Below are 16,433 nucleotides of genomic sequence, written 5' to 3'. Positions count from 1 at the left end.
TCATAAAATAAATAAATATATAAATCTTTGTTGAATGTGTAAAAATGAATGTACTTGCCAAATAGAAAAGAAATATTATTGTAAAGTAAGTATTAAATTAAATACTTCTCTAAGAAGCTTTGAAAAAAAAAAAAGACCTTTTGGAGGGAAAATTTTTAACTAGGCTATGACAAGTGTCATATCTGATTTCGCCTTTAGTATAGGTATATTGATTGATACGGAGTATAAAACAATTTTTTTTGCTTACAAATATTTTAGAAAAGTATTGAATGAAAATGGTCAAACGGACTCAAAGTCATAAGTCACAAGTCAGAAATGAATACGAGTAAAATATAGAACAAACCGCATTAATCAACCAATAAGGTGTTGAAGCTTGTTCATCACGCTTGACTCTTTACCTTCATTACCATATTTACCACGGTCAATAATCCACCAACAGTCCAACACACACTATATCATTTCCTCCATTTTCTCTCTCTTTCATTTTCTTATTACACTGTTCTTCCTTCAAAATTATCACTTTTTTTTTAAAAAAAAACCTTTAAAATTATCACTTCAAAATTATATTTACAATTGTGTTTTTACTTGAAAATATTTTTCGTGGAGAATCATATTCTCAAAAAATTATTTTCCATTAAAACAAACATAGTCTAAGTACAAATATTATTCACAATTATTACTCCAAAATCTTCTTTAAAGTGTGTAAAAAATAAAAAATAAAAATAAAAAAAAAGAAAAAAGAAAAGCACAATCCAATGTTTATAAAACATTCCATGCTTTTACACTAGTAGTCCAACTTTTCCCTAATTTAATTTAATTAATTAATCCAACCTTTTAATTATTTTTGTTTAACTCAACCTGTCCCCAAGCTTTATATCATCAAGTAAACACTACAGCTCATAGAATACTAGAATCCTACTAGTAATCTTTTTTTTTTTTTTTTTTATTAGAGAGCCACAAGGGCGGGGGTGAGAATCGATCCTGGTAGCGGGAGGGAAGCTCTAACCACTTGAGCTATCTCTCACTCTTTCCTACTAGTAAAACTTACCTAAATAAATGTAATTAATTTTCACCACTGTCTATAAAAAAATGTAATTAATTGTGGCTTGGTGGGTAACTTTACACAATAAGCTTCCTACAATTAAAGCTTACCTATTGTCAAAAAAAAAAAAAAAATGTACTCGCAAAGCTTACCTAAATAAATGTAATTAATTCCTCAAAAACAATAACCCAAAAAAATGTACTCCTTCCGTCCCTTTTTTATAGTCCCTTATGGGCAAATTTTAGTTCCAAAATGTTCACCCTATTTGTTTTTTCCAACAACCATAAATATTAATTTTTTACCAAAATTCCCTCCAATTTGCATTAATATTTGTGCAAATTTAAATTTTCCATGTAATTTTGTACTTATTACTTTTTCTTTCTACCTTTTTGCATACCCAATGTCAATTTACTTTTTCAACGTACTTTTACTATTCTTATTGGCGTTTATTAATTCTCGTGAAAAATGTCTATAAGGGACTATCAAAATGGGACGGAATGAGTAATTAGTTCATTGCACATGACAGGGAACTTTGAGACTACGGACCTCTTGCTTTTTTCTTGTTAGTTTTCACAAAGAATTTAAAACAAAATGCTTGCAGAAATAAAGAGAGGTACAAAGTAAAAACCTGAGTCCTTAGAATGACTTTCATGAAGAAGATAGAGGGTAATATATTAGAAATGGGTTTCCAATTTAGAGACGGAGGGAGTACAAATACATTTTTCGATACATAACTAAATCTTAGCTAGCACATATGCTAGGGCACTTTACTGTATTCTAATTCTTTAATTTCAAAGTGATCTTCATTCATTCCCATCAGATAGGGTTGTTCCAAAAGGAGAAATAAGACTCTCGACATATCCCCAAGCCTCTACAATATATTTTTCGGCGTAAATAGATCGAATACCAGTACTTTCTTCTTCTTGATCCAGAGCTACATGACTAGGATCGTGCAGCATAAGCAGCTTGAGCCTCTTTTCACCCACCAAACAATTACCCGTCTCAAATAACCAAAGGAGCTCCACATTCTCAATAAGATTAAAAGGCGATACTTTTACCCAAGATTTCCAATCATGTTGATGTTTCAACATCCAAACATCAGTAACGCGACTGGAATTGTAACAGCACATCGACAAACACCCATTCAACCGAAATACACTAACAACTTCATTATACCCAAGAAGCAAATTCATCAATGGGAAATTTTTCATTTCCCCATTAACTAAATTCAACCCAGCTATGTGAGCTTCCTCGCCCTCCCGAAGGCGAAGTTGGCTGATGGGAGTCCAATATAGAGTATCATCAACCACTACCCCTCGGTCCCCGTCAGAGCCAATCCTGAAGCTGTAAGTCTCATTACTCGCATCAATGCTAGGCATCTCTATCCATTTCCGAGCCCTCAAGGAAGAACCGATGACATAAGATTCTAGAAGCCGTTGAGAAGGATAAGAAGGATAACATGAGATGAGATTGGAATCTAATTCAATAATTCCTTTGAAATTGTTGCATTCATCAAAAGATAAAACACTGGATCCTTCATAAAGATAGCGGCCATGAGTTATGAGAGCTTGAAGGTGGGATGAGGAGAATTTAAGGTGGGTTTGTACGAATTTGTGACTTGAAATAGTGGAAAGCCATAATTTGGAAACGGATTTGAAGCGAAGTAAGGATTTAACAGGGAGTTTTGGGAGGATTTTTTCGAAAATCAGATGGTCAGGAAGAGTATTGTTCATTTTGGCAAGCGTGTTTAGGCGATGGAGGCTATGATTTAAGAAGAAGGGTTATTGAAGCTACTAAACTGGTTTGAATGTAAAGAGTCAAAAATGTGTTATAAAGAGTTAGTACACGCCTACTCGGAAACTGGTAGGAGCTTGTAATTTAATTTTTCTTTTTTTTGTGGGTCAAAATTTATTGTGGCTTTTGGAGTGACTTAGGGTCTATTCACATTTCCTTAATTTCAGTTCAACTCTAATTAGTTCAGTTCAGCTTCAAGCAGTTTAGTTTAGTTCAGTTCAGCTCTTAATTTACCTCTCTCATAAAATATTCATTTTAGCTCAGTTCAGTTCAGTTCAGCTCCAATCAATTCAGTTCACTTCATCTCAGTTTAGTAAATGTAAATAGGCCCAAAAGGAGATAGAAAATCAAGAATAAAATTTTATTTACTGCAATACATTATTTCGTAGAATTTGTTATATACATCCGAATGTACTGTACTACCGTTCACCCAACTAACTAAAGGTTAATATTTACTCATCATTTGAACATTAAATGAAAAATAATCATCCAATTGAGAACAAATTATTTATAGCTGTACAATGCACCCAAATATATAACAATTTTTACTTTTTTCATATTTTATTGGAAAATTTAGAAATAATAATCCCAACTTTGCTCATTTTTCTTTTAATAATCCCAATTTTGGATTATTCTACAATAATCCCAACTTTGGGGGCTGTTTACATTCTTCAATCCCAAACCAGTCAACAAAAGTCAATGACCTTCTATCACAAGTTACGTGACACGTGTCACATTGTGGTTGGTCCAAAAAAGAAAAAAATAATATTAAATCCCCACCCAGCGTCCCAGCCCATCCACCACCGCGGCACCACCCACCCTATTCCCAAACCCTAGCCGCCCCTATCCCCCTTAACCCACCAAAAATCTTACCCAACCCCCTTTACCCCACCGGCAAACCCAACCCAACCCTTCCGTCGGCCAGCCGCCACCTCCTATCTTCCCGTAAACCCCTTCTCTCTCCTCGAAACAACCATTAAAACCTCCCTCGTGACTTCAAAAGCCCACGAAACCCTTCCCCCACCCACGAAACATCTGTCCTAAGTACGTGATTCGAGGGTAGGGGAGGGGTTTCGTGTGTTTCTGGAGCGGCGGGGAGGTTTCTAGTGCTTCTATCGAGGAGAGAGCGAGGTTTACGGGAATGTGATTCAAGGGGAAGGAAGGGGAGAGGACCACGGAACAAGAGGAGTTACGGGAATGGGGGTTATGGTTCAAGGGGAAGGACAGGGAGTGCAGCGATGAACGAAAAGAGGGGGTGGTTGGCCAGCGGGTGGATTTAGGTGGATTTTCCAGTGGGTAAAGGTGGATTAGTGGGGCTAGGTTGAGTTTCCGGTGGGCGGTGGGGCTGGGTGGTTAGGGAAGGGGTCGGGGCTGGGGTTTTCTGATATAATTTTTATTGTTTTTTTTTATTCTTTTGGAATTGGCTAGTTAGAAATCAACACGTGGCATTTATGGAAAAAAATAAAAGAAAATAATTATATATGTGCAAACAATGATTTTATTGATAATTTGTAGGCTACAACTTTCAAAGAGGGGATGAGGTCTTTGTGGCTTATTTTATTTATCTAAGCCTCTACGAAAACCTAAAAACAGTCTTATTTATATACTTCCTCCGTTTCTTTTTAGTTGACACGTTTCTTTAGTCACGTTTGCCAATGCACAACTTCAACCATTCATATCTTTAATTGTCGATACTCAAAAATTATGAAAAGTTGATATTTTGAAACTATATATCGTGACGAATCTAACAAGATCCCACATGACTATATTTTTCATTACGTATAATGTACAAAACACGGTCAAAGGGGAGTGTGTGAATAGTGCTAAAGTCAAAACGTGTCAACTAAAAAGAAACGGAGGTAGTATATAGAGACATTGATTAGAGAACAAGATAATTATCAAATTATCTACGAGATCTCGAAGATATTATCATTTAATTTTCAAAATTATTTCTTTATTTACAATGTGGAACCTCTTAGTCGGATAAGAAACAAAGTTGAGCCTCTTAAAAATTGTGAAAGACTCGTAGAAAAACTTAAGTTGTGATTCAATTCCATGATAGATTTGAAAAGACTCCTTGGTTAGCTGGGCCGCTTGACTCGTTTATATGATACAAATTTACAATAGAAAAATAATATTATCTTTGTTTCCGAATGTTCTACTCACTTACTATTCATGTGGTTAAAATTAAATAATTTTGACTATATTTTATGACTTATACAATCAAAAGTAATTAACATCAAATTTGATTTTATTAGATTCTCCTTATGACAAAGTATTTTTCAAATATCAACTTTTTTTACTTATACATAGCTGAAGTTAGGAATGGTTTAAGATGCTAATTGGAGACCATATAAACTTTCAAGAACGGAGCAAATATATATTATAATATAAACTGTAGTAGAAAATCTATAATAATAAGATAAAAATTGAACAATATTATATCTATCTTAAATCTTTGAATATTTGATAATAAGGTATAATACTCAATTAGTTTTTAGATAAAATTTTAAATAAATACGTAACTATTAAAAAAAATAACAACTTTAACATACATTGTTAAAATATTTTGAAACTTTCTCAAATTTTTTATTTTTTTTTTTATAAAATAATATGTTTAAGCTAAGTCGACAAGGGTGAACAGAGGTGGTGCATAAAAGGAAGAAAAGAAGTCACAGGTAAACAATTTTTTTTTGCATACAAATATTGTTCAAATGGAGTCAAAAGTCACAAGTCACACAAATGAATACTCGTAGAATGTACTCGTACTGTAGAAACAAAAAGTAACCGCATTAATCAACCAATAAGATGTTGAACCTTGTTCATCACGTTTTACTCTTTTACCTTCATTACCATATTTACCACGGTCAATACTCCACCAACAGTCCTAGTGTCCTACACACACTATATCATTTCCTCCATTTTCCTCTCTCCTTCATTTTCTCACTACACTGTTCTTCCTTCAAATATTATCAATGCACTGTTTATGACTTCATACTACAGTACAAATCTAAGCTGGAAACTTTGTGATAAATTATTGTAAAAATCCGAACTTTTTAAAGTTCCACTTTTTGATTTTCATTCCAAAATTGGAATTAATCATGTCTAATTCGGATAATACTACAAATGATATAAGAGTTGCAACAATGTTACTGCAGAAAGTCGGTGAAACGTTTCAGGATTTACAATCTCACTCTTACTCAATCATTACACTCGGGGAGCAATGGAAACGTTTGCAGAGCTCAATCGGAAAGATTCACAGCTCGATCGAGGAGAAAGTCAAGGCAGTTGAGTCAAAGGACAGAGAAATTCATATGAACAGAATTAGGCTTCAGAATTTCAAGAAGGATGTTGAGAATCGGCAGAAGAATCTGGAAATTCAAGAGAATTCTCTGAAACAGAGGATTGAAGATGTGGAAATGAGGGAGAAGCAGGTTAAGGAGTGGTGTGAGTTTTTCGAGTTGCAGAAGAGAGAGATTGCGGAACAAATTAAGGCGGTTAAGGTGTGTGAGAAGCGAAATTCCGAGGGTTTAGAGCGTGTTAAGGCGGTTGATGTTGCGGAAATTAGGGTTTCGGAGCGAAAGAAGGCGGTGGAGGAGAGAGAAAATGAGGTGGAGGAGCGGCGGAAGGCGGTGGAGGAGAGAGAAAATGTGGTGGAGGAGCGGCGGAAGGCGGTGGAGGAGAGGGAAAATGAGGTTTTGGCTAGGGAGGCGAAGGCGAAGGCGGCGGCGGAGAAGGTAGGATTGAGGGAAGGTATGATGAATGAGAGAAGGGATGAATTGGAAGCTAAGGAGGTAAAATTGAAGGAATTTGAGGAAGAAGTGAATAGGAGGTTTGTTGTGTTGGAAAAAAAGGAGGATGAATTGGGATTGACTGAGAAGGAGATTGATGAATTGTATAGTGCTGTTAGATTGAAGGAGGAGGAGAATGATGAGAGGAGCAAAATGTTGGAGAAAAAAGAGAAGGAGATTGATGAGCGTTATCAAGTGTTGGAGGGTAAAGAGTTGGAGTTGGAATTGATAGAGAAGGAAAAGGATGAATTGTTTAATGATGTTAGGTTCAAGGAGAAGGAGATTAATGAAATGAGGGAAAAGTATTTGAAAGAGTTTCGATTGCGGGAGAATGGTTTGAATGAGAGGATTAAGGAGGTGGAGATGAGGGAGGAGGAAGTGAATGTGAAGATTGATGCATTTGAAGTGAAAGTGGCGCAGATTGATGGGGTTTGTAAAGGGGTGGAGGTGAAATGTCGCGAAATGAAAGCGACTATGATGGATGATCGATGTGGAGAGTTGGATTGTAGAGAGAAAATGTTGAATGAACGAGGCAAAGGTATTGATTTTTTATGAAAGTTGGCATTTATATATATCATAAAGTTATTCTTTTTATGCTAATATTTTATTCATAGAATTAATTGCAGATTATTTGTTAAAAAAATTGCTGAATTGGGTTTGAATATTTGTGATACATCCAGGTGTTTGTTGATGACATTGATAATGATGGTGTTTTTGTGAATTGTGATACTATTAATGAATGATTTTGTTCATATCTTTCTTCTTCCTCTTTTTCAAGATTTTTCAATAATTGGTGTATCTAGATTGTAGAGCTACAAAGGGTTTGATCCCGAATCTAAACATCACCGTATTTAGCTAGTTGCCATCGATTTAGATTGACTTTTGCCACCTTGTTTTGGAATTTATGTAAGAATCACCAATGGTAATGGTTGCGGAGAAGGTCTTAGACCATAAGGAGATAGAGAAATGTATGCTAAATTCCTAAAGGGTAAGGTAAGGAAGAGATTTGCATTGGTATTGTGTCATGAATCCAGAGTTTGAGGTATTATTGGTGGCTCATGGAGTTCAAAAGTGTGGTTTGAGCAAAAACCTCACTCTTTTTTCTCTTGCAAGTAGCCAAGTATGCAGCATAATCATGAAAAGCATAGCAGAGATACCAGACCAAGTTGACTGATCTTAATACCGTGACAATGTTTGGCAAGATCAGAAGATCCTAATGCAACATTACTCCCCTCTCCCAATGAAAGATGAAGCATAGAAACCATACTAGGTTAGTTGTCCTGCTCAACAAGCCTGTTAGTAGTATATAGTCTTACTGTGTGTCTTCAAGAGTTTGTGTTTTAGCATTCTAATTATTTCACTATTGGGCCTAATGTCTTAGCACATAGACAAATGACATTGTAACAAGCTACAAACACAACCTTGAAGCAAAGTCTTGGGTTAAACCAGTGTTACCAGATCACCAATCACCCTGAGAACTGCAAAAAGCAAAACGTGAATTATAACAAATTACTCTTTTGGAATTCTTCTGATGTTAATTTGCTCTTCCTGTCTTGAGTGTCTGATAAACAAATTAACACATGGAATCCTTGAGATGTATCTTCAAACATAGACATTATCTTTATTTTTGGTTTCTCAAGTCTGGTTGTTGTCAGTCTCTTTACTCTTTTGGAATTCTTTTGATGTTAATTTGCTCTTTCTGTCTTGAGTGTCTGATAAACACATTAACACATGGACATGGTTTGTACTCGTATATCTTTCTTCCTTGTCACATGTAATATAACATTATGCGCTTACTGTTACTTTGTCTTGCATAGAGCTTCCTACTTGCACATACATATCTTTCTTCTTTGGCACTTTTTGTATGATAGTGAATGCTTACTGCTGTTCTTTCAATACTTGCATAGAGCTTACTAGTTCTGCACAAGTAAAAACCACAGAACCTCCGCCAGTGGCTTGCAGTGAGATTCAACTGTTGTGCAGGAATATGGACGCAAATGGCATGAGATCTTACCTAATTAAGCTACGATACCAGGAAATATATAAGATGCGTGATAAGATGTCTGATTATCTTCAGTTGTCACCAGATCCAGCAAAGCTGGTTTTAAATGTGATTCAAAGTTTATATGAGTTGCTAGAGTCTGAAAGTATGCCTATACAGGCTTATATTGCTTGTTGCATAACTTTGTCAGCAGCATTGCTGTTACTAAACACAAGTATTACACCGTGTTTAAAAGATGACGCGATGAAGTTCAGTATCATGTGGAGAGATTTTTTCGCTAAGAAGGGTTATACTCATCGTCTCGATAAATATGCCTTCTTGCAGTTTTTAGCCACATACGAGTTAGCACAGTCATATGATGCAGATGAACTTTTTTCACATCTCGGGGCCTTTTATACCGAGAGTGAGGTTCTTTGGCCCAGACAAGGCTTATATTTGTGCCGGATATTGGGATTGGAGGAGAAAATTCCGGGTATGTTCAATCTCTACCCATGTCTCCGTCTGAAATTTAGTATATCTGATGGCTTTACTCCTGACAGAACCCATTTATTGGAACAGGGTGACAAGTACTCATATTGACCTTATTGTCATATAAGTTTGAATGATTGATATTCATTTTGTAGTAATTTCTGTCTCTCCTTCCTTGATTGCTTCATTTGCTTGTATACTTCTGATGGATGTGCGATGCATTGGCAAGATGGCTATTTTACTCATAGAATGCAACTTACCTTATAAGCTGTATGAGTTATCATCCCATCCTTGTGGAATTTGACTAGCTTCATTTCCTTTCACTTGTTATTATCCCATTCTTTATACTGTATAGTATTTGTGTATTTTTACACTTGTAAGCCTATATAAAAGCAATTATAATAATGAACTATTCTAGCTTTCTCCAAATCTATATCAATCATCCTTGATATCTTGATCTTATTCAGTTCGGAACTGTCGATAGCCTGGCCTAGTTGGAATAAGCAGTTGCCTCGAGGCATTGTGCTGTGCAGAATTGTAGTTGTAGAAGACATGGCCCCATGTTCAATTCTGCCTATATATGTAATTTTATACATCATTGAAAAATATGCTTTATTGTTGTTTTAACCTATCTGTTCGATTGGTTGGAATAAGCAGGTTTATGATGCTTTCTTGTTTGTTCTAATGAACATATGTTTCCTCTATTTTATAATGTTAGTCTTTTTAACCGCAGCTGATCATTTGTGGGCGTATGAAATTTAAATTCTGTGATTTTATTTTCAAAATTGTGATTAATATTATCTCATACGTCTTCATTTGCTCTAGCAACCTCTCCTTAGCTCTTCTTGTTTTGTGTTTACCCTGGACTAAATTTTTTTTTTTCTTCTATTAATCAAGTGTACCTTTTTCTTATACTTAGTAGAGAATATGGTTATCTGAGTCACTGAGTGCATCCCTAAATTAATTATTACATTGAATAGGTTTTATCAAATCTCTAATTACGAGGGAGGAGAAACTTCAAGCAGTTGTATATATATGTGCATTCAAGTTGGAAGATGATTTCCCACCAGTTCCTCTACTGAAAGGCCATTTGGAGTGTGTAAAGAAGAGAGTGCAGGAAATGGTCAAGAAAGGCAGTGACAGCGTTCAGGTATTGTTGCTATTTGCTAACGATCATTCTACTTCCATATCTTTCCTATCCTTTCTTGATTGCTACAAGTACTATTATTAGTAATGTAAAATTTCAAGACCTTCAAGGTTTCATTATTTATGCTTCTGGATAGCCATTTTCGATGTTCTCTTTGATTGATCTTGTAGTTTAAACTTGATGCAGAATGATGCTGTCAACATGGAATTATCTGCCCTCAGAGCCTTACTTAAATGCATCTCCAATTTTAAGCTCGAGTCCAGCTTTTCGCCTGCTCCTCTGGAATTGCGCTTAAAGCAATTGGAGAAGGAGATGAAAGGAAAGGCGAATGCTGAAACCTTATTGACAGTAAAGAAGAATATTTCAGACTCAGAAATGAAGGGAGTTGCTCTTCCTGGATTTGATCAGTCACATTTGGCGATTGGGAAGAAACGAACTTTGAATTCCATGGAGTCTAGGAATCAAGGAAAGATTTTCAAGGTAAATGCTTGTCAAAGGTCAATCTCAAAGAAACCTATAAATTTACCTGCTACCAATTAGCAAGTTATTAGTTTGGTGCCACGTAGCGTGTCTGCTCATTCCTGGGCTATTTTGGAGTTGCTGTTGGACCTTTGATCTACTTTTTACACCATTACCATTTTGAGAGAAATACTGCATATGAGTGTTGGTGTGATAATCTTCTAGATTTAGACACGTGGCTCTAATTTTGGGATGAATTATTGAATTAATATGGAAACAAGGCCTACAATTAGGGATGGCAGAAGTAGAGTTGCCTCTTATAGTCTTATGCTAGTGAAGCAGCACACAGAAATGGTTTTTTCGGTTAGTGTTAGAGCATGAGCATTGGTGAGGTTACTCACCATTATCCACCTCACTTTCAACTATCTTTTTTATTTATTTTTTTTCCAAATCATCTTCCACCTCACCTTCCATTATCATAAGCTACTAGTGTGAGTCACCTTATTTATTTATCTACAATGGTGAGGTTACTCACCATTCTCTCTCCTAACTACCCCATCATTTTCTCTTTCTCACTCTTGTTTTATTTTATATTTTTTAAAACATGTATTAATCTCTATTATTTATTTGTAATTTTTGAACTTACATAATTAATTAAAAAAAGTTAGACATTCTTTAGTGCAATATTAATAGTCATTATAAATAGTACAATATTAATAATCACTTATGTATGTAAATTGAAACAATTTTTTTTTCTAATTTTTGAAATAAAAAGTACAAAAATAATACCATATATAAATAACATAGTTTATTTAGCAAAGACATCCATTAAAATTTAAAATACAATATTCATTAACAGCGACTTTTGTCATCTCTTCATTCGTTGCCGAAACGTCCCCATATATGTTCAACCAAGTCATTCTTTAGTGCAATATGGGTCTCCCTATCACGAACATTATTTCTATTTTCCATATAACCATTTAGATTGAGCCTATCCAATCGTCCACTTCTCACAGTAAATGGTTGGTTGTTGTTACTAGTTGATGATTCAGCTACATTTTGGGGTTGGTCATTGATAAATTCAGTTGCATCATAATGCAAATATCCATCTCGCTCATCTTCAACAATCATATTGTGCATGATAATACAAGCCATTACAATTTTCCATAAAATTTCGGTCGACCATGCTAGACTTGGTTGACGTATTATTGCAAATCGAGCTTGTAACACTCCAAAGGCACGTTCAACGTCCTTTCGATAACTCTCTTGCTTCTTGGTAAATAATTTGTGCTTACCAGTTTGTGGATGTTTGATTGCTGGGATAAATGTTGCCCATTTCGGATAGATACCGTCTATAAGATAGTAACCCATATTGTATGTATTTCCGTTTGGCTTCCATCACTAGAAGGTAAATCCAGGTCTATTGGCTTCCATTTGTCTAACTCTCTCAACATCTCCCAACAACCAATTAAACCAAAGCGTGAACCATTACATGTTCCTCTATATATTTCATGAGCTTCGGTTATTTCATCATGAGTGTTGGTACCACTCATATATCTTTTTTTTGCTTCACTATAGCAACCAACCCACATACTCACATTTTTATTTATTCTTGCCCACCGACTTTTAATAGATCTTAAAGTTCTAGGGCGCATGGTGGATGGATTTTCTTCTCTAGCTTGATCATAAAGGGATTTTATGTTCCTCCACATTACCGCCAAACTTTGATCAGTTGCCGTCTCTGGATCTTCAACTGCACACTCTACCCAAGCCGAAACGAGGGCATCATCTTCTTTTGCACCCCATTTTTCTGCCCTTACATTAGTGTTGCTCCCGTGGGGACCTTGAACAACATCATCATCACCAACACCATCAGCATCATCATTGGCTTGTTGTTGAACCCTAGGATCATCGGGTGGGGTTAAGTTACTGCTTCTTTCTCCCTCGGGAGTTGCTGGACTGTTTTGAATTATTTGGTTCACACCATGATGTTGCGACATTGGGAACATAAAACCAGAAGGATAATTTTGGGGAATTTGTTGCAAATTTTGGTTTAAAAATTGGTTTGAGAATTGTTGGGTGTAATTTTGGTTTGGAAATTGATTTGGGAATTGTTGTACAAATTGTTGGTTTGGATGCGTTGGTTGGTTAGGAATGTTATAAAATAACATCCTTTGAGCATTTGGATTATAAGGGTTATTTGGATCAAAATGAAAATTACTTTGAAAATTTGGAGAATTGGAAGATTGGTTATTTGGATTATTTTGAGAGGAACCACTTTCGTAATTAGGATTATTAAGATCCATAATCACAAATTATTTTTATGATGAAAAAAAGAAGAGTGAAATTTTAAGGGTAAGAAACTATATCAATATTAGGCTCTATTTATAGATAAAATTATAATTATACCGTTGGTGAAATTATTTTTTGGAAATATGTTTAAATGAAGTGAGAAACTACCGTTGGAGCATTATAGCAATTTTAACTGTTAAAAATTAATATAGCCGTTGCATTCTACAGCAAACATCAAACACAAATAGCAAACATCAAACACAACTTGCAATATTCATGACAAGTGTCATGTGATAATTGGACCTAAAAAAAAAATCAGATTCTTTGGTTTAGAAAGTCAGCAACTCACGCTCATACTCAGTGCCGCTTCAGACGTTGCTACCTCATACTGTGAGTAAGTAATGAGTCAGATATTTCAATGGTAAGCTAACTCAAAAAAAGTGAGAGATAGTTCTGAGGAGGGTACTGACTCACCGTTGTACATGCTCTTAGTTCACCGGGCTTTTTCTCTTATAATGCCTAGAACTGATACATCCATAGTCATTTCTTTTACTAAAAGTTTTGGAAGCAGCACGAAGAAATGGCTCCTTTGGGTGGTTTTGGTACTTCGGGTTTTTTCGCCTAGATAGTCAGATAGATACATCCATAGTCATCTCGTTGTGTGTTGTAAGCCGTGTATGTATTATGTATATATCTTGAACTAAGGTAAATACGAAGTATAATTTATGGTTTGAGGCGATCCTATATTGGAAATGTGCAAAAGTGTCACTTATGTCTCAGGTGACTACTCCCTCCGTTTCAAAATGATGTTCCCGTTTCGTAAATCAATGTAAACATTTATCCATTTTTGAAATATCTTTAATCTCACACTGGCATAAATTATAAAAGTTAGATATTAATAATTATTATTACTCACCAATACGAATCAAACTAGATCTTACATGATTATATTTATTCTTATAGATTAAGAGAAATTTAGAAGATTGTCTTTTTTTTTAAAAGGTCAAAGATTCCAAACATGAACATCATTATGGAATGGAGAGAGCAATTTATTTTGAGTGATTTGTTCTTTTCTTCAATTTGGTTAGAAGAATCTCAGTGTCAACCTTCTTTCTTCAAATGATTCTAGAGTTAAAAATAATTATTCAGAAAATATCCATTAATACGATTCTTACAAGTATTTACACAAAGATTGTTATGTACATTCGGGTATATTACTCAAAAGTTTGTTTTATTCATTTTTATGACAATTGCTCATTTAATTATCAAATGAGAAAAGGAAAAAAAACATGTACAACTTACATTAGGGTGCATATAAAATGTTTAAATATTTATAGGAAAATTTGCTTTTAATAATACCGGTTTGTTGTTAATAATTCCACCTTTTGATTATTAATGATAATCCCACCTTTATCCGATATCCTCTTTGATCTCTTGTGACCGGTAACCTGTACGTTGGGTTTTTTTTAAAAAAAAAAATTTACTAAATGACATGTGTCACTACAGGATTGGATTAAAAAATAATAATAATAAAAAAAATCAAGTGCACAACACTTTACCTCCTTGTTCGCCACCCTCCTCACGCACACCCACAACAACCAACACACTTGCTGAGCAGCAACCCACATAACTTCACCTCCCCGTTTGCCACTCTCCCCCTCACAACCCGTACTCCCTCAACTTCAACAGTGCATAGCAGATAACAGCAACCCAACCACCCCAATCACACATCGCATCCACCGTCGCGTTACCCACGCAACTCTTACGCACATCAATGCCAACCCAAATTTAATCACCCAAAAAGTTATGATTATTGAAGCATCGCAACCCCAATATTCGCTCCACCATGGCACCATCAAATTCGCCCATACTCCCTGCAATTAACAAAAGCAGACGGTTTTCATTGGGTGAGGGTGGGGGAGGGGGTTCTTGTAGTTGGAGGTGGGGAGGGAGGTTTTCGGAGGGTGGAGGGCGTGGGGAGGGGATCGATGCCGGAGGGTTTGGGGTTTGCTGGTGGTACGACGGGATTCACACTAATTTATTGTAGACCACTAATATTAGAGACAATATGATTGTTTTATTATTTAAAAAAAAAGGTCACTATATTAAAATAAAAGTTATTAAAAAAGGTTAATGTGACATTATAAAAGCTATAACAAGTTAATTTTTTTAATGAAACTTTTAATATAGGTCAATACGAAGAATAAAGATCACTATGTTAAAATTAGGTCACTATTCAACATAATATTGTACTTTAAGTTCATAATAACACTCAATGTCACATAAGTTTTTAAAAAGGTTACTATGTTAAAATAAGATTACCATAACAAAATTAGGGGTCACTATGTTGTATATAATGTCAGTTACATGTATATAAATCTTGGGTCCACAATAAATTGTGAACCAGGTCCATGCAAGATTATCTGCGCTGGTGGGTTTCTTTTGTTAATTTTTCTTTTAAAAAAATTCTTTAAACTTTAGTTATTATTATTATTATTATTATTATTATTATTATTATTATTATTATTATTATTATTATTATTTTTACTTGTAAATCTATCAACTAATCATAAAGTGACATGTAGCATTCTAACCTGTTTAAACCGGTTACCAACAGGTAAGGGACCAATAAAAGAGATTGCACAATAAAGGGTGTGATTATTAGATAATAACTAGTATTTGGGCTCGGGCAATGCCCCGGATTATTACATGGAACTGATCATTAATATACGTTGTAATTTATAATTCAATTTTCTTATAATAATTAAATTTGTTGTTGATATTGTCATTTAATATATATTAATATTTTGTATTCAAAATATTGCATAAAAAATCACATAGCTTAGTAGTAAGACACTTAGTAGTAGAATTGGTGGTTGTGTGTTCAAATCTTGGTGAAGAACTTTTTTTTATTATGTTGAGTGCATGACATGCAATGAAAAACAAATAGAAGGAGAGCCACGTGGCGTAATGTGTAATTAAGTGGGTGATGTGGCGTAGTGAGGGTAGTTTACGTGACACGTGGATGTCTTAGGAACGCCTTTTAATATATTGGTATAGATTAAAAGATGAGATTATTAACAGCAAATCGATCAAAGGTGGGATTATTAAAAGCAATTTTTCCATATTTATATTAGCCTAATTCTTTTGATTAATTTTATTTCAATTCAGCAAAAATAATTTCAATTCGGTAAAAATAGTTTCAGTTTAGTAAAAATAAGGTGAAGTGAACAGGGTCTTATATTTCTTCTTTAAAGTAAATTATTTTAACTGAATTTAAATTATTTTTTTAAGGTTAAAGTGAACAAAACGTAAGACTTTTTTCTTTTTATTTGAGGAATTTGCAAAAAGTTAATACTTAGTATCCAAAAATTACCATACTAGATGATTATAGTTCCTAATTAATAAAAATTAACACTCGTACAATTTGCGATTCTA

At 34.7% G+C, this 16,433-nt stretch overlaps 2 protein-coding genes across 2 annotated transcripts; both read right to left on the bottom strand.

Moving 5' to 3' along the window:
- Window positions 1-1,845: 1,845 nt before the first annotated feature.
- Window positions 1,846-2,775, bottom strand: LOC145603893 (F-box/kelch-repeat protein At3g23880-like). The gene has a single exon (XM_081659865.1). It carries the CDS (start codon window positions 2,773-2,775, stop codon window positions 1,846-1,848), a length of 930 nt encoding a protein of 309 aa, XP_081515991.1.
- An 8,804-nt stretch (window positions 2,776-11,579) lies between these two features.
- On the bottom strand, window positions 11,580-12,703 carry LOC145603892 (uncharacterized). The gene is made up of 2 exons (XM_081659864.1): window positions 12,196-12,703; window positions 11,580-12,055 (listed from the first exon to the last, which is right to left on the bottom strand). The coding sequence occupies exons 1-2, from the start codon at window positions 12,701-12,703 to the stop codon at window positions 11,580-11,582; spliced, it is 984 nt and encodes a 327-aa protein (XP_081515990.1).
- Between the last annotated feature and the right edge of the window lie 3,730 nt (window positions 12,704-16,433).

Source organism: Chenopodium album, chromosome 22 (genome assembly GCF_948465745.1).
Source record: "Chenopodium album chromosome 22, dcCheAlbu1.1, whole genome shotgun sequence".
Taxonomy (NCBI): Eukaryota; Viridiplantae; Streptophyta; class Magnoliopsida; order Caryophyllales; family Amaranthaceae; genus Chenopodium; species Chenopodium album.
The sequence above is the reverse complement of the archived record's forward strand: the minus strand, read 5'-3'. Positions and strand labels throughout refer to the sequence as shown.

Bases quoted from the DNA above. Each gene is read 5' to 3' on its own strand.
- LOC145603893 (XM_081659865.1), bottom strand. From the start codon at position 2,775: ATGAACAATACTCTTCCTGACCATCTGATTTTCGAAAAAATCCTCCCA.
- LOC145603892 (XM_081659864.1), bottom strand. From the start codon at position 12,703: ATGTCGCAACATCATGGTGTGAACCAAATAATTCAAAACAGTCCAGCA. The intron at 12,056-12,195 runs GTAATGGTTCAC...ACTATCTTATAG, and splicing joins TGAAATATATAGAGGAACAT to ACGGTATCTATCCGAAATGG.